Here is a 19,190-nt window from a genome sequence, read left to right on the forward strand (position 1 = left end):
TTTTTTTTCCAGAAATAGAGCTTTCTTTTGGCGGTATTTGATCACCTCTGCGTTTTTTTTTTTTTTGCGCTATAAACAAAATAGAGCAACAATTTTGAAAAAATTTCAATATTTTTTTACTTTTTGCTATAATAAATATCCCCCGAAAATACATTAAACGTTTTTTTTTTCCTCAGTTTAGGCCGATACATATTCTTCTACCTGTTTTTGGTAAAAAAAAAAAAAAAATCGCAATAAGCGTTTATCGATTGGTTTGCGCAAAATTTATAGCGTTTACAAAATAGGGGATCATTTTATTGCATTTTTATTAATTATTTTTTTACTACTAATGGTGGCGATCAGCAATTTGTTTATTTTTTGTGACTGCGACATTATGCTGGACACATCGGACAATTTTGACCCACGGCTGGGCACTTAAAGAGGACGTACAGGTACGTGCTTGTGCCCAGCCGTGCCATTCTGCCGTCGTATATCTGCAGGAGGCGGTCCTTAAGTGGTTAAATAACAAACATGTCATACTTACCTCCACTGTGCAGCTCGTTTTGCACAGAGTGGCCCAGAACCACGTCTTCTGGGGTCCCTCGGTGGCTGTCTCTGCTCCTCCCCGCAATAACTTTCCACCTTCATGCGAGCTCACTCGCAGAGTTGGCAGAGACACCCCCCCCCCCTCTTACAGTGTAAGGGAACTCTGTGGACTCTGATGTTAAAGGGGAACTCCTGTGATTCAGAAATGTTATTTCATTGCAATATACAGGGAGTGCAGAATTATTAGGCAAATGAGTTTTTTGACCACATCATCCTCTTTATGCATGTTGTCTTACTCCAAGCTGTATAGGCTCGAAAGCCTACTACCAATTAAGCATATTAGGTGATGTGCATCTCTGTAATGAGAAGGGGTGTGGTCTAATGACATCAACACCCTATATCAGGTGTGCATAATTATTAGTCAACTTCCTTTCCTTTGGCAAAATGGGTCAAAAGAAGGACTTGACAGGCTCAGAAAAGTGAAAAATAGTGAGATATCTTGCAGAGGGATGCAGCACTCTTAAAATTGCAAAGCTTCTGAAGCGTGATCATCGAACAATCAAGCGTTTCATTCAAAATAGTCAACAGGGTCGCAAGAAGCGTGTGGAAAAACCAAGGCGCAAAATAACTGCCCATGAACTGAGAAAAGTCAAGCGTGCAGCTGCCAAGATGCCACTTGCCACCAGTTTGGCCATATTTCAGAGCTGCAACATCACTGGAGTGCCCAAAAGCACAAGGTGTGCAATACTCAGAGACATGGCCAAGGTAAGAAAGGCTGAAAGACGACCACCACTGAACAAGACACAGAAGCTGAAACGTCAAGACTGGGCCAAAAAATATCTCAAGACTAATTTTTCTAAGGTTTTATGTACTGATGAAATGAGAGTGAGTCTTGACGGGCCAGATGGATGGGCCCGTGGCTGGATTGGTAAAGGGCAGAGAGCTCCAGTCCGACTCAGATGCCAGCAAGGTGGAGGTGGAGTACTGGTTTGGGCTGGTATCATCAAAGATGAGCTTGTGGGGCCTTTTCGGGTTGAGGATGGAGTCAAGCTCAACTCCCAGTCCTACTGCCAGGTTCTGGAAGACACCTTCTTCAAGCAGTGGTACAGGAAGAAGTCTGCATCCTTCAAGAAAAACATGATTTTCATGCAGGACAATGCTCCATCACACGCGTCCAAGTACTCCACAGCGTGGCTGGCAAGAAAGGGTATAAAAGAAGAAAAACTAATGACATGGCCTCCTTGTTCACCTGATCTGAACCCCATTGAGAACCTGTGGTCCATCAAATGTGAGATTTACAAGGAGGGAAAACAGTACACCTCTCTGAACAGTGTCTGGGAGGCTGTGGTTGCTGCTGCACGCAATGTTGATGGTGAACAGATCAAAACACTGACAGAATCCATGGATGGCAGGCTTTTGAGTGTCCTTGCAAAGAAAGGTGGCTATATTGGTCACTGATTTGTTTTTGTTTTGTTTTTGAATGTCAGAAATTTATATTTGTGAATGTTGAGATGTTATATTGGTTTCACTGGTAAAAATAAATAATTGAAATGGGTATATATATTTTTTTTGTTAAGTTGCCTAATAATTATGCACAGTGAGGCCGAGTACTCACGGCAGGACATGTCCGATGAAAACGGTCTGCAGACCGTTTCCATCGGACATGTCTGGCCGGGGACTGCCCGGGGACTTCTGTTCGATGGCTATACACACCATCGAACAGAAGCCCGCGCGTAAACATTACGCGGGGCGTGTCCGCGGTGTCGCCGCGTCGATGACGCGGTGTCGCCGCGACAATGACGCGGCGACGTGGGCGGGCCGCCTTAAAAATGCTTCCACGCATGCGTCGAAGTCATTCGACGCATGCGATGGATGCGGGCGGCAGGACATGTACGGTAGGTCTGTACAGACGACCGTACATGTCCAGGCGCACAGGTTTCCAGCGGACTGTTTTAAAACAAGTCCGGGAAACAGTTGTCCGCTGGAAACCTGTCCGATCCGTCCCAAAATGGTCCGCTCGGGCCAACACACGGCCAAACATGTCTGCTGAAACTGGTCTGCGGACCAGTTTCAGCAGACATGTTTGGTCGCGAGTACGGGGCCTAATAGTCACCTGCACACACAGATATCCCCCTAAAATAGCTAAAACTAAAAACAAACTAAAAACTACTTCCAAAAATATTCAGCTTTGATATTAATGAGTTTTTTGGGTTCATTGAGAACATGGTTGTTGTTCAATAATAAAATTAATCCTCAAAAATACAACTTGCCTAATAATTCTGCACTCACTGTATATGTATAGTTTATACAAAAATTTCTGTGTGCTGCTAAATTGTTCGGGTTTGACTTGAAGAAAAGGTGGAAACCCTAAGTGGGGCACAATTCCTCCCATTGCTGCCAGCAGGTGGGCACAATTCCTCCTTATAGTGACCACAGGCTACAGTATGATAGATGGAGATACGCACGTGTGTGTGTGTGTGTGTGTGTATATGTATTTTTTATATATATATATATATTACATTTTTTATTTATACTCCTACTGACCACTGAGATATTATTTACTACCACTGATGCAAGGACATTTTTCTACTCCTACTGGCCACAGCCGGGCCCCCCTGAAGTATAAGGGCTCTTTCACACTAGACAGATCAGTAATGATCCGCCCCGTGAACCTCCGCTTGCTCAGCGGGGATCGCTCCGTTGATCCCTGCTGAGCCGGCGGATGACAGGGCGGTCCCCGCACACTGTGCAGGGACCGCCCTGTCTTTTCTCCGCTCCCTCCTATGGGGGATCGGATGAACACGGACCGTATGTCCGTGTTCACCCGATCCGCCAGACGGAAGGAAAAGTAGGCTTTTCCTCCGTCACACTTTGGCGGGTTGGATGTCAGCGGGCATGTCACCGCTGACATCCGCGGCTCCATAGAGGAGCACGGAGCCCCCGTACAGGTCCGCAAAAAAAACTGACAGACGGACCTGTACGGGCGCTCAGTGTGAAAGAGCCCTAAGGGACAGTACATTGGCCCTTTGTTTGGAGACCCCTGCTCTAGATGAGGGTCCTTGTTCTTTGTCCACAGTGCAATATTGTTATGACCCATTAATTGTCCATTTATAACTGCAGCAGTCCTCCTAATCTGTGGAACTGCCCCCATGTACTTTATGGTAATAGTGATCTGATGGTCACAAAAATGCATGTCCAGTATAACAACTCACCGCTGCCCTTATGTTCTTACTATGAGCCCTACACATTTCTTGTCTTTTTGTGGCCGGGGCTCTAGTCACAGCTTCATACTGTGATTACAAATGTGTAGAAATTGCTTCTTCAAGAGTATCTATTTTTACCAGCACTAATCAGCAGCATGTAGGTGTACAGAGCAGGGTGCAGTTGCAGGCGCGGGCACAGAACATTCAGTGACGAATCGTTAAAAGCTACAGGGTGTCATTCTCCTGCTGCTTTTATATATTTTCCACTCACTCTGTTATTTTACATCTTTTGCTTTCAGCGTTTAGTCATGACTTATGTCGTCCTTTTAATGAGCCGTGGGTTTCTCCGCAGTGCCTTACGATGGTGGAGGTCATTTAGGGGATCGGAGAGGGAATGAAATAATGAAATTGAGCAAAGGGAACTGCTTTGAATGAAGCCACCATTTTCCCTAACAACCTCATGTAAAGGCGAATGGAAGGATCCTTCTTTGCCTAGATCGCATGGACCCGATACCTAATAGCCCTGACTTTCTTGGGCTGTGTCTATAACCATACCCAAGTACTCCAGCCTTCTTACTGAACACAATGAGCGGCTATGTCCAGTGTTCACTTCGCAGGCATGTACCACCATTTTCCCAATCAGGAAGCCAGTCCAGAGCTATGACATGTAGGCACCACTAGAGTGCATGTAGACAGGCAGTAGTTGCAAAGAGGCCGGAGGAGATCAACAGCACAGAGATGGGGGCTGGGGGGACACAGCAATAGTTTGATATACAGTGCTTTGGCAAACTGAATGTCATCCAATTGTAACTAATGCAGCCTTCTATAATAATTTTTATTCTGTGTTTTACAGCTTCAACGAGTGAAGCCAGTGAAGGAGAAATCAGGAGACCAGTCCCCAGCCATGGAAGGGGCGGTGCAGCTTCTGACCCGGGAGGGCCACAGCATCTCCCATAATTCAAAGCGGCACTACCATGATGCCTTTGTATGCATGAACAGAATGCGCCAGAGAGGACTCCTGTGTGACATTGTGCTCCATGTGGGGACCAAAGAGATTAAGGGTCACAAAGTCGTGCTTGCCTCCTGTAGCCCCTACTTCCATGCCATGTTTACAAGTAAGTACTTTTTATGTGCATCTCAATTTTGCCGTGACGTAGTTAATAAAGAACATCACCCTGGGCAAAAGTCACAAGTAAACTTTTAAATGAGCTTCAGAAGCTATTGTCCTGATACCTGAAAATTATCTGTCAGTAAATGTTTGTGAGCTATCCATAGACTTGAGATGACAGTCATACAATTCTGCCATTTTAAAGAGCCTGTTTTGTGGAAATACACCCAAAAAGCAAAAGAGAAAAGACTAGTCACTGGTATTGCTTGTGGTTTATTTGATTTTTCATTTTTTTTCAAATTTATCAATTTACCATGCCTTGTTCTGCACTGTGTCTTAGTGTGAAGGCGAGTATTTTGGTAGAGGAGCAAGAGTTTGCTTCCTGATATCAGACCTGTCCTCGTGATGACCAGTGATCTACTCTAATTGGGTAATGGGGCAGTGATTTAAGTAGAAGCAGGAAGGGGTGCAAAAGACACAGATCCACAGAATAATTTAATTAGTGACAGGGAGATCATTGCACTGTAGGCTCTCAGGCACATCTTCCTCTCCAGCATGGAGAACACTGAAATATCCACGCTCAGGGCAATCTATGCATGGTATAAGCTGCTGATGCTATGCCCAGATACTCGGCATAACAAATAGGTATATAAGGTGTAATATATATATATATATATATATATATATATATATATATATATATATATATATATATATATATATATATATATATATATATAAATAAATTTGTGTGTATGTATGTGCAGCGCAAGCAAACCCAAAACTAAAATAATGTAAATAAATTATACAAAAAAATCCTATCAATCACCAAAATTAGGGTTGTCCCGATACCACTTTTTTAAGACGGAGTACAAGTACCGATACTTTTTTTTTTAATCTCGTGTGACAGCGGCACATGTGTCAGTAGTTTTTATCTTTAACAATTTTTTTTTTTTAAATTTTTACAATTTTTTTTTTCCTACAATGTTTTTTTTTTTTATTCTTTTGTGTGTTTTTTTTTTTTTCAGCCCTGTTGGAGGGGCTTTGGTGAGATATCAGGGGTCTTAACAGACCATCCTGACATTTCCAGGGGGTGGAGGAGGAGCATGGAAGGGGAGAGAAACATGGCGGGACACACGACGGGATACACGGAGGGGGACATGGAGGGAGGGAGACAGACTGCAGCAAAACGGAGGGGGGCTGGAGGAGGACATGGGACAGTCAGCGGTGATCGTGTGTGGGGGAGTTGCAAACACCGATCACCGCTGATTTTAAAGCAGCTGAAAGCCGTGCGGGGGGGAGGGGTGTAGAGAGAAGCGGAGAAATTGAATTTTAAATCTATACAGCGGTGATCGGTAACTTCCCCACGCACTGATCACCACCGACAGTACAAGTATCGGGTGAAGCATCGGGAGCATTTGCCCGAGTACAAGTACTCGGGCAAATGCTTGGTATCGGTCCCGATAACGATACCAGTATCAGGACAACCCTAACCAAAATCTTACCCCCAATGCCCATTTTTAACAGCAATATGTAAACCTAAATCGGCAAAGTGCTTAAATCCAGGAACTCATATACAGCTGAAAATACACTAGGACAGAATGAAAAAAGTTGTGATTAGAAAATAGAATGAGCTCTTCCGGCTGTCACCATCAAACACTTGTAAGGTCTTCCAGGTGTAATTAATCGCACACAAAGTTTACAAAATAATGTGATCCTCCATAAAAGATTGGTCACATGTTTTATAATGAAATTCCCCCTGGGGAAGGGCACGCTCTCCAACTTCCCCCTCATCCACAGAGACCAGGAATTTTGCTGTCATTTGTCACCATATAGATCTACAACTTGCAGGGAACCACTGTGAATTAGCTCAGCAGGACCCATACACGTATGATAAAAAACACCCATAAAAAGGGATTTATTAAGTCTAAGCACTTACAAGGTCCAGGAGTAAAACCGCATATCACATGGTACAGCAACATGCAATTCCAGCATCAAAGGTGGCCACTGTTCCTTCCATGCCTGGAGCCGAATGCACGCTACTAAGCATGTGTGAAGGAACGGTGGCCATCTTTGTACAGTGGTGACAGTGCCTTAGATGATCACACACTGCAGATATACAGTTATGAGGGTGAAAGCGCAGGATCACTTGCATAAGAGCGCTATTTTTCTGGAGAAATTCAAGACAAAAGATAGAAAAGGATAAAGCTTAAACAAGATGATGTTTCCTATTACGTAGTTCAGCATACATTTATGGCACCTCTCTGACTTGCATGTGCTAATCAAGCAGCCGAAGATTCAAAACCTGGAAGAAAGACTGGGAGAAGATGGACCACTGGAAGCACTGACAGCTCAGCGCTGGAGAGGATCATTTGTGCAGGTAAGTGTGGTCATATTTTGATAATATGCTGTGCATACTAGCACACAATGTCTAACCCCTCCTGTTCAAAGTAAATAAAGGCGAAGTGTGGGAATGCAAAAAAACAAACTTTACATGCTCGCCTCCATGCTGCAGCATCCGTCTGATTCTGTAAGTGTCTTATTGCCAGCTCTAAACCTGAGAACTGTCTTCCTTCCTCAAGCAGAGAGCAGTGACTGTCAATGGAGCCCCGCACTGTGGTGGGTGCTCAGTGGCTGGATCCTTCCAGAGCCAGGAGTGACTCTGACGTTGGCCGACAGTGGACTGTAGACTGCTGAAATATGATAAAAAGAGCTTTGGCCATACTTCTCTTTTAAAGTAGATCTCCACCCAAAAGGGAAAGCTCCACTTGTTTGCCTCCTCCCCCACCTCCACTGCCACATTTGGCACCTTTCGGGGGGGTACCTGGTTTTGACAGGTACCTGCTCCCACTTCCAGCTGACTTCACCGTGCCAAACTCAGCTGGAAGTTCAGACCCCCTATTCCATCCCCTGCCACAAAACATAGTGCGCAGTAGGGAACCGGCTTTGATGCCGCAAAGGCCTCACTGACGGTTTTCCTTAGCCGAGATTGAAAAATCAACTCGGGTGAAGACACTGCTGGTTTTCTGGACAGGTACGTTTCCTAATATTGAAAGTCAGCAGCTACAGTATTTGTAGCTGCTGACTTACCGTATATACTCAAGTATAAGCCGACCCGAATATAAGCCGAGGCACCTAATTTTACCACAAAAAAATGGGAAAACGTATTGACTCGAGTATAAGCCTAGGGTGTCCATCTGCATGCCTCACTGTGCCCATGACTAGACTGATGTTTAACATGGGAGTTTATGAAAGGGGTGCCTGGCTTTGAAAAATCTGTGCTCCCCAGCCGTAGGTCCCCTAGACAAAAAACTTTGCACACTTGTAGAGGAGAAATAGGGCTACATGTGTGCCAAGGTCAGGGTCCCCAAATTCACCAGAAAAATTACCGTTTAATAGGGGTGCAACGGATCAAAAAACTCATGGATAGGATCGATCCTCGGATCAGGAGTCACGGATCGGATCATTTTGGGATCAGTAAAAAAAAAAAACACAAGACAAACAGGTTGTTTGTCTTTTTACATTTTTATAATTTTTTTTTTTTTTTTTTATTACCAATGGCGGCGATCAGCTATTTATTATTTTTTTTTTTTTTTTTTTCCGTGACCGCGACATTATGGCGGACACATCGGACACTGTACAGTAACACTGTAATTGCCATTTTTGCCACTGTAATAATAGTCATAGCCAACATTGCCCCCACACTAGTAAACGGTAACACTGTGTGTATAGCCATTTTTCCCCTGTAATAGCCATTAGCCAACTCACTGTACTGATGTACTCGGTCCGTCTCACTGTACTAGTCATTGTAGGTTGCATGCAGAGTCAGCACGCTCTTGCAGAATAGAAAAGATCCACGAGGAGAGGGAGGGGTGATGACGTCAGCGTGCACCGCCGCCGAGCGTACCAAGATGGCCGACCGCTCCTGAGCTAGGCCGAAGCCGCGGTCTTTTCTAAGGCCACGGCGGCGGTGCGTTCCGTGGATCGCATACTTGCCGATTCGAACAGGTCGACCCGTTCGGATCGCGGATCGGGCACGATCTGTTGCACCCCTACCGTTTAACATGGGAGTCTATGGAAGGGGTGCCCGGCTTTGAAAAATCAGTGCTCCCCAGACACAACAAACTTTGCACACGTGTAGAGGAAGAGTGGGGCTACATGTGTGCCAAGTTTGGGGTCCAGGGGACCTATAACTGGCTGGTTCTTGGTCCCCAAATTCCAGGAGATCAGGCGCAAAAAGGTGACTCGAGTATAAGCCGAGGGGGGCATTTTCAGCACAAAAAAATGTGCTGAAAAACGTGGCTTATACTTGAGTATATACAGTAACCTTTTATGAAGGAAAAAAATTACAAAGCCCTATCCCTCTCTCCCAAACGCTCTTATATTGTCACCCTGACATGTTGGTTTCTGGTGGAGACTACTGTATAAGCAGCCATGTTGAGCACATTGTGCAGCCAAAGTTTGCAATCGGGAAACCTGACCTGAGCAATGACATGTAGCCTTTGCTAAATTGCATATATATATATAGAGGCAGGAAGTGGCTGCAGAATATCAACAGCACTGTGGGTGAAGATCCTTCTGCAGCAGTAGAGATTAACTTCTTGGAGCCCCGGCATTGTACAATGATGGCCACAAGGTGGCTCTACAATGCCGGGAGGACGTCTATTGACGTCCCTGGGTCCTCCGACCACTGGGGGGCGCGTGAGCGTGCACGACGCATCACTGCGGTGCCGATGCGCGTGCCTGGCAGCCGCAATGTCCGACAGGTACCCGCGATCGGCTGTTACACAGACAAGACTGTCAGGGAAAGGAGACCGATGCTGTGTCCCTTGTACATAGGGACACAGCATCGGGGTAACCTCCCCCAGTCAGTCCCCTCCCCCCACAGTTAGAATGACTAGTAGGGTACACATTTAACCCCTTCCTCGCCCCCTAGTGTTAACCCCTTCCCTGCCAGTCACATTCATACAGTAATCAGTGCATATTTATAGCACTGATCGCTGTATAAATGTGAATGGTCCCAAAAATGTGTCCGATGTGTCTGCCATAATGTCCCAGTCACAATAAAAATCGCAGATCGCCGCCATTACTGGTAAATAAAATAAAAAAAAAATTGCATAATTCTATCCCCTATTTTGTAGGCGCTATAACTTTTGCACAAACCAATCACTATACACTTTTTTTTTTTTTACCAAAAATATGTAGAAGAATACGTATCGGCCTAAACTGAGAAAAAAAAATGTGGGATATTTATTATAGCAAAAAGTAAAAAATATTGCTTTTTTTTATTTTTTTTCCAAATTGTCGCTTTATTTTTGTTTATAGCGCAAAAAATAAAAACCGCAGAGGTGATCAAATACTACCAAAAGAAAGCACTATTTATGGGACAAAAAGAACCCCAACTTTGTTTAGGAGTCATGTCGCACAACCGCGCAATTGTCAGTTAAATCGACGCAGTGCCAAAAGCTGAAATTTAGCCTGGGCAGGAAGGGGGTATATGTGTAAGCAAGTGGTTAAGGATTGGCAACAAGACCGGTGAGTATAAGCTGTGTTCTCTTACAGGCACCGTGTGGTTTATTTTTTTTTTGTTTTTTGCAAGTCACCAAGCCAGTTTTTGCTTTATGAAAAGGTGGTGGTATTTGGCATAACTTATTGAATGAAATTTTTATTAAAATTGTAATTGTTACGTTAGAATAACACTTATGCAATCTAAAACATTCCTAAGTAGTTGTTATTCAAATAAGCTAATAACTTGTTCTAATATTTAATAAAGTATCATTTTGAAGTGTTTATGTATGTACTATGTGGACTGGCTTTTTTCTGTTATTCTTTAATAGTGTAAAATTTTATCAACATAAAATTTGCAGGAACCTATTGCAACCATTTGTTTGCTTAGAGCAGTCTGATGTAGTCCTACCAAAAAAAATAATAATAATTACCATTGGTTGATGGGCTTTACCTATAACCTATGGAGTTAGTCATGTTGACGCCAATTCTGTCAGGCCTTGTTTGGCCTATCAATAACGTAAAGTGTTTAATGGAGGCTGCATGTCTGTAGTCTGAGCTAATATACAGTATGTATTTTATTTATTTGATATAATTGATGCCATGTAAGACATGCAGGCTATTTATTATTCTTTTTTATCTCCATTTTTTTACAGATGAAATGAGCGAGAGTCGGCAGACTCATGTGACTTTGCATGACATTGACCCTCAAGCACTGGAGCAGCTTGTACAGTACGCTTATACAGCAGAGATTGTGGTTGGAGAAGGCAATGTGCAGGTATGTAACAACAGTATGCCGAACTCCTGCTTTAAAGTCTGTACATCTACAAGCAAGTTATGAATCCAGATATTTCTGTTATTTGGTGCAGTATGCCTAAATTTGTCCAAGTTTTTTGTTTGATTTGTCACATCCAGGCCCTGCCTAAACAATCAACTGGGAAAATGCCACACTATGGCCCTTAGCTGGAACTGAGAATTGTATGAAATACGTATTTCCTTTCATTATACATTCCATTTAGTAACCATAATGCTTTATTTCCAAAGCCACCCTGTTTTTTATGAATAAATAACATTTGATCTGTAGAAGAAATAGCCAGAGAACGTCTGTTTCATGCACGTGAATACTTGTGCAGTTTCTTTGGGCCAGATCCACAGCCAGCCGCTGTAACTTAAATATTGCCATTTAAGTTACACTGCCGCAAAATTTCTACCTAAGTGCCCGATCCACAAAGCACTTACCTAGAAATTTTCGGCTGTGTAACTTAAATCCGGCCGGCGCAAGGCGTTCCTATTCAAATGGGGCGAGTCCCATTTAAATTAGGCGCGCTCCCGCGCCGGCCGTACTGCGCATGCTCATGACGTAATTTTCCCAACGTGCTTAGCGCGGTTTTATGTTGCGCCGGGTTTTGAGAATCGCGGCGGGCGTAAAAAAAAAAATATATGAGTTGCGGCGGGAAAAAAAAAATTAAAAAAAAAAAAGACGGCGACGCGGGATAGAAGGGCATATTTTTACAAGGCCTAAACTGTTTAGGCCTTGTAAAAGCAGCCCTAATTTTACGATGGCAAACTAATACTTACGGAGAAAAAAAACGAAGCTGAAAAGCTTTGTGGATCTTCGTAAGTGCTAATTTGCATACCCGAAGCGGCATTTCGACTCGAAATGCCCCCAGCGGCGGATGCGCCGTCGTATCCCTTTTGTGGATCTGGCCCTTTATATTTTTCTAGACCCCTAGATGTATTATTAAATAAAGCTAATGCAAGTACCTGAATTTGATTTGATGTCCGCCTCCTGCCATCTTCTGAATAGTAGAACTGAGGGAAGCACCAGAAGCCACTCAGATTTGCTGCATGAGGAGGAAACGGTCTTCTGAGCTTATCAGTCTATAGTTTTCCACTGTCCAATCAGCAGAGTGTTAGCCAGAGTTGTGCAGTTAGATTGACAGAAATACAGAACCTTTGGTAGATAAAACCAGTTTATATACAGCACTGTCCAAAGGTTTTAGGCAGGTGTGAAGAAATGCTGTAAAGTAAGAATGCTTTCAAAAATATATATATTTTTTTTTTTTTATCCATTTGCAAAATGGGAGGTAACTGAACAGAAGAAAAATTAAATCAATATTTGGTGTTTTAAACCAGCATGAATTCTTAAACTTACACATTTTATACACTTGCACAGTCAGGGATTTTATAGGATTAGAGTCAGGTGTATGATCAGTTATACCAAGCTGGTGCTAATGATCATCAATTCATATATAGGTAATTTAACTGAAATAAAAGCACCTGTGTAGGAGGCTTTAAGGCTGGGTTCACACTACTACACTACTTTGATCCTACTTTGCTCTGCTACATTGGTCCTACATTTATCCTACATTGGTCCTACATCCATCCTACTTTCATGAACAGGATACTACTTTGGTCCGACTTCAATGATATTCAATGGGCCTGAAGTAGGATCAATGTAGGACCAAAAGTAGTACAGGGAGCATTTTCAAAGTCGGACGACTTGTGTAGGACCAATGTAGGACACTACAAGACGCTCTCATAGGGAAACATTGAACACCGAGCAAAGTAGGATGAAAGTAGTGTAGTAGTGTGAACCCAGCCTAAACGGGGTGAGGAACAGCCAAACTCTGCTACTAAGGTGAGGTTGTAAAAGACCAATTTGTTACAGGTCATACATCATGACAAGTCTGAGCACAGCAACAAGACACAAAGTAGTTATACTGCATCATAAAGTTCTTTCCCAGGCAAAGATTTCAAAGCAGACTGTGATTTCAACATGTGATGTTCAAGCTCTTTTGAAGAGGCAACAAGCAACATTGAGGACCGTAGACCATGGTCGGCCAAGGAAACTTAATGCAGAAGATGAAAGACGCTTCATGCTTACTTCCCTTCAACATTGGAAGATGTCCAGCAGGACTATCGGCATCTACTGTCCGGAAAAGTCTAGCCAGAAGTGGTCTTCATCGAAGGATTGTGGCCAAAAAAACATTCCTCAGACATGCAAACAAGGCTAAGCATCTCAACTATGCACAAAAATGCAGGAACTGGGGTGCAGAAAAATGGCAGCAGATGCTCTGGACTGAGTCAAAATTTTAAACATTTGGCTGTGGTAAGAGGCAGTTTATTCACCAAAGGGCGGTGGAGCAGTACAATAACGTGTGTCTGCAGCGCAACAGTGAAGCATATTTGAGGTTCCTTGCAAGTTTGCAAGGCTGACTTTCTTCTAATGGAGTTGGAGATTTTATCAGGATCAGTAGTGTCCTCAAATACAGTCAGATACTTATCCTTCATGCCATATCATCAGGGAGGTGTGTGATTTGCCCCAAATTTATTCTGCAGCAGTACAATGACCCTAAACATACAGCCAATGTCATTAAAAATTATCTTAAGCGTAAAGAAGAATAAGCAGTTGGAAGTGTTGGTTTGACCCCCACAGAGCCCTGATCTCAACATATGTCTGGGATTACATAAAGAGACGGAAGGATCTGAGGCGGTCTATAAGATCTGTGGTTAGTTCTCCAAGTTGTTTGGAAAAACCTACCAGCCAAGTTCCTTCAAAATGTGCAAGTGTACCTAGAACAGTGGTTCTCAACCTGTCTAGTGCCGTGACCCCTTGATAAAATGTCCCAAGTTGTGGGGACCCCTAACGGTAAAATTATTTTCCTATCATGGGTCACGGACATTTAGCGCTCCCTGAGTCCCTTCCACTCGTACAGTATTAAAACCCCTTATGGTACATTTTAGGATGTACCACTCTCTCTCTTTGTTCCTCTTTTCTTTCCCTTTTATCTCTCTCTATCCTAATTTCTTGTTTGTTATCCCCCATCCCTCTCTAGACGTCTTTCTTCTTTCTCTTATTCGTTCTCTCCCTTTTTCTTTGTTCCTCCCCCACTTTTCCTTACCCTTCCATGTAGTCTCTATTTTTATTCCTTCTCTTACTCCCTGGTGGGGAGTATGGGATCAGTGGCAATGCTGGCGGGGTGTTGGGATGAGTGGCAATGCTGGGGGATTCTGATCAGCCAACTTAGGTGCTCTTGATCAAGGTCATCTGCTGATCTGAGAACTGTAGTGGGGACTTTTAAGGGCAACTCTAATCACAGGTAGTGTTACTCACTGTGTCACCGACTTTGTGGTTTCTCGTAGCAGTGACACCTATGCTGAAATCAGCAGATAGGGTCTCCTCCAGCCCTTCTCACTTCACATTCCTCAGCAGTCAGCTGACCTCTAGTCCCTGCCCCCCAGCTATGCCGTGAACTGAAGGGGCAGCTGTGAAGAGGCTGAGTGGGTGGCCGCAGGCTTCAGGAACAGCCCAGGTTTTGGGGACCCCTGGCAAATCCTCATTTGACCCCCAAGGGGGTCCCGACCCCCAGGTTGAGAACCACTGACCTAGAAGAACTCATGCTGTTTTGTAGGCAAAGGGTGGTCACACCAAATATTTGATTTAAATATTTTTTTTTTTTCCATTTACTTTCCATTTTGGTAATTGACAAAAATAAATTATTAACACTTCTGAAAGCCTTATTTATTTACAGCATTTATTTTTTATTTGTTTTACACCTGCCTAAAAAGTTTGCACAGTACTGTATATCTCAGCTATGGATTAGCGACTTGTTTAGATTGAGGTTGTAACCCTTTGCAAGTTAATTTGTATTTTTTTTTTTATTTTGTAAAAGGTGGATTTCACCTTTAAATGCAGACATGTACTGGCTGCTCACTCTTGCTGCTGTTTGCATGCATAAGTTCATCTCATGCTTAAGAAATTATTGAAATAATATGTCCTCTTTTTTTTTTTGTCTGTATTCCAGACTCTCCTCCCAGCTGCTAGTCTCTTACAGCTAAATGGAGTGAGGGATGCCTGCTGCAAGTTCCTGCTCAGCCAGTTGGACCCCTCTAACTGTCTTGGGATTCGTGGCTTTGCAGACACACACTCCTGCAGTGACCTTCTGAAGTCTGCACACAAGTATGTTCTACAGCACTTTGTGGAGGTGTCAAAGACTGAAGAGTTCATGCTACTGCCTCTAAAACAGGTAATTCTCATCTAATAAAGCTTTTTTTTTTTTTTTTTTTTTTTTTTGTCATATAACCTCATCTTCCCCTAATTTTGTCTTGAAAAATGCTAGTTTCATAGTTTTTGCCTTCACATACGAAGATGTTTTAAATTCTATTGGACTGTGTACACTGACATTCTACCTTCATCCCCGTAAATGCTGGCCCACCGGTTGGCATGATGGGTGCAGATGATTCTCTCGATTTTACAAACCAGGACTGATATGGAGAGGAGGGAATACCTCTGACCATGAATACCTGTGGAAGATCAGTGAGGGTCCTAGTAGTCGGAGTCGCACACCCTGGTGCTTTTGGTCTACAGTTCACAGCTTTAGCACACATTTTGCCTTTCTAATTTCCATAGGAGGTGTGGAAGTACTTCCAGTAACGCCCTATCCTCCTGATTGTTGGCGCTTCTTTGAATCTCCTGTGAACTCTGTTCTACTGTGGGCAGAGTTAACCATTCCCTCTCCACTATGGTCACATGATATACATGTCCAGGATCCAATAGGTTAAAAATAAGTTGGTTAAGTCTTTTTTGTTGGCGAGGGTTAGAATACCTTGTATACGGTATTTTGTGGCTTGTGGAGAGAACTTTACAAAAAGACTCTATGGCTCAATTGGTATAGGGCCTTTGTAAACTGGTTCACCTGTCTTAAAAAATGCATTATTTTGTTCTTAAATTTTCCTATGTAGGATCCATGACCTCGCTTTTTTCGCGCTGCTGTTCAAGCTCTATACCCTGGTCAAGGGCCATTCCAGCCTGTGACTGAAAAATTAAGAGTAGCAAAACACTGATGAAGTCTTCTCTGTACTCACCCCTAATTACAATTATGAATTTGACAGAACTGTGACATACAGTAGAGCCAGATTAGGTTATAGTGCTTTCCCTGACACTTTCATTCAGAATCTTTTGAGACCTCTGCCATTAGACAATATTACACTGCATTCACACCTCCACGACAAGTAACGCCGCGTACGCGGCGTATTTTGCCGCAAATAGTGTAATTTTTTTTTTTTACAAATCCTTCCCATTGCTTTGTATGGCCGAACGCCAATGCCGCCTGAAAAAAAGGGTCCAGGACTTTTTTGCAGGCGTACGGCGTCTATGAGATGTGAACCATCTCAGACAGCAATGGGAATTCTCCCCTCCAGCGGCACGAGCGTCTGGCGTTTTGTCGCGGAGGTGTGAATGGGGCCTAAAGATCACTTCAGCTTCTATTTAAAGAGTACCTGCACCCAGGCTATTTATATATTCAAGTTTTACATATTTGTTTTTTTTTACATATTTTTAACAAGCAATGAAAGAACCTTTATAACAAGCTGCTGACCTCTCTAGTAGGGTTGCCTCCTGTCTGGGATTCACCCGGACAGTTTGGGTTTGGAATCGTGCATCCGGACACTTTATTCAGACCAGACTATGGCTTCCTAGCATGGTTGCTGGTAGCAGGTGTCTAAACCGAGAGTTAAAATCTTTCACGCTGCCCAAAGCTAGCACTAACCATTCCCCCCCCTCCCCACAGACACACACACACACACACAGACAAGAGAGGAGAGAGGGCCATATCTGCTAATTTTCCTCTTTCCCCCTACCCCTCTGTGTCTGCCCATACTTCTCAGAAAAAATTGTGGGCTGAAAATTTCAAGTCCAACAGCCTCAGATACATCTGGATGAGAGGTGCTGACTGCCAAGGGGGTAAGTGAGCTCAATATCTATCCCTGTCTGTGACTGAAGTCATCCCCTCTCTCTTTTCAGAGCACCCCTTACATCAGAGTTCCCCTTATAAAGCAGAGGCCACAGTGTTCCCCCTTATATCAGCGTCCTCTCTGTACATCAGAGTTCTCAGTGCTCCCCCTTAAATCGGGGGTTCCCAGAGCATCCCTTACATCAGAGTATGCAGAGTCCAACCCCCCACCCTTTACAGTGTAAAGGAACTCTGCTAGTTCAGGGGAACTCTGTGGACTCTGATGTAAAGGGGGACTTGTATGATTACACATGTTATTTGTGCCGCTAAAGTGTTCTGTTTTAATTGAACGAAAGGAGGCAACCCTACTCTCTAGCTTTATGTGCTGTGATGTATTTCTTCCCAGTGTGGAAAAACACCAGTCACCACACTTAAAGTGCTTTTATATTTTGTTTAGAATGTTTTAATACTTTAATGTGCATAGTCTGGGCACAGGTTTACTTTAAGTTCACGTAGGCCTCATTTACATGGGTACAGTGTGCGGTACAGCTATGCAGAGAGCTGTCTTTACCTGCACGGGAGGCACAGGTGTTCTATTCAGTTTTGTGCAGGCAGACTGGTCAAATCCATGACAGGTGGATGGTTGCATGGCTCTCTGAGCACATCCGAGTGTGCATCTGTGCGAGCCGTTGAGAGCCTGAGCCATCCGCTCCCACCCCCTCTACAGCCCAGTGCTCCAGTGAGCGAAAAGGGAAGCAGAGCGGAGAGCTGTGACTAACGACAGCTTTCTGCTCACTGAGCTCTGAGACATGAGCGATCAGCAGTGTTTAATCGCTCGGTTCTCAATGTAGAGCAGTGGTGGCTTGTCCATATGGGGCGCAGCCCCCCTAATCCATGCGCCTGGCCCCTAATCTACATGCAGGGTGCCGGACGCATTGATTCTTTTTTTTATTTTTATTTTTATTTAGAAGCACATAATTAGAACCTGAGACTGCGCCCTCAGCCGACCCAGTTTTGTGACAATAGCGAATTATTAATATTTGCTATTGTCTTCCTGAGACGCATCGCCCAATTGGCTGAAAGGAAAAGCGATCCTATTGGCCTCCGCGGAGGAGGAGGGAGAAAATGCAGGAGACACAGGTGGAAGCCACCGCCTGGAGGAAGCACTGCCTGCATCCTAGATAGCGTAAGTGCAGGGCTGGTGACCGACCAGGGGGGGTGGGGGTGGCAGCGGGTGGATTGTTTGTTTGCCCTCCTACCAAAAAATATACCACCAGCTGCCACTGGTGTAGAGGCGCCGGGGAGCAGATACAGTATAGGACTGATTGCTGCATCCACCTAGGTAAGTATGATTAAAATGGGGGGGGGGGGGACCCCCATACTTCTTTAAACATCTCAGGTCTCCCCCATAATTTTGACATTGCCTGTTGTAAGGGTAGGCTCAAAGAGGCAGCAGATGAGCACAGATAATGTATATAGACTGCCTGTTACTGGAAGCCAGGACCCAGGAATTTTTGGGAATCTAAAGGGGTTCATGGCCTCCTACCAATCAATATGCAGCTAAATTGAAAAACTTGGTTTGTACTTTCAGTAATAAGTGAAACTACAAAATTAAAATTCAGGTATTTTTCATAGAGTTTATCTCCCGTCCCACCACTTCTCATCGTTCTCTAGTTTTTGTGATCCCCGGAGAGTTTGCAGTCACACCGCTATTTTCCACCAAGTCTTCCCACATTGTGCTCCTCTTTCTGAAGCCCCCTCACTAATACACATGCAGAGCTCAGCCTAGCTTCCCCTGCGTGTTCACTACGTCTCCTAGCAACAGCCTACGATATGAAACGCAGGGAACTCCTATGCAGGAAGCTGCCAGCGCACCAGCAGCAAGGGTCCCCCGCTGCTAGGGTCTGAATGGATTGATTCCCATTGTTTCCTCCCCACATACTTGGTGATTATTTGTGCTATTTTCTCCAGCCTGGAGTCACTGGCTGGCAGCGGATCAGTCAAGCTGTTGTTTTGTCACATTACTGTATGATATTTCCTGTTTTCAGCAGTCATTTTTGTTCTCATCCAAGATATATATATATATATATATATATATATATATATATATATATA

General features: G+C 43.9%; 1 protein-coding gene across 4 annotated transcripts in view; it reads left to right on the forward strand.

Moving 5' to 3' along the window:
* Positions 1 to 19,190, forward strand: part of KLHL17 (kelch like family member 17) — a 91,448-nt gene that overhangs the window by 42,453 nt on the left and 29,805 nt on the right. For 2 of the 4 annotated variants that reach the window (XM_040325959.1, XM_040325962.1), the window contains exons 2-5: positions 4,582 to 4,843; positions 7,124 to 7,216; positions 10,998 to 11,119; positions 15,150 to 15,371. In XM_040325959.1, the coding sequence (XP_040181893.1) occupies positions 4,582 to 4,843; positions 7,124 to 7,216; positions 10,998 to 11,119; positions 15,150 to 15,371 (699 nt within the window). The remainder of the gene's footprint in view (positions 1 to 4,581; positions 4,844 to 7,123; positions 7,217 to 10,997; positions 11,120 to 15,149; positions 15,372 to 19,190) is intronic. The other 2 variants (XM_040325960.1, XM_040325961.1) reach the window with 2 other exon arrangements.

This window comes from Rana temporaria, chromosome 10, assembly GCF_905171775.1.
Source record: "Rana temporaria chromosome 10, aRanTem1.1, whole genome shotgun sequence".
NCBI classification, from domain to species: domain Eukaryota; kingdom Metazoa; phylum Chordata; class Amphibia; order Anura; family Ranidae; genus Rana; species Rana temporaria.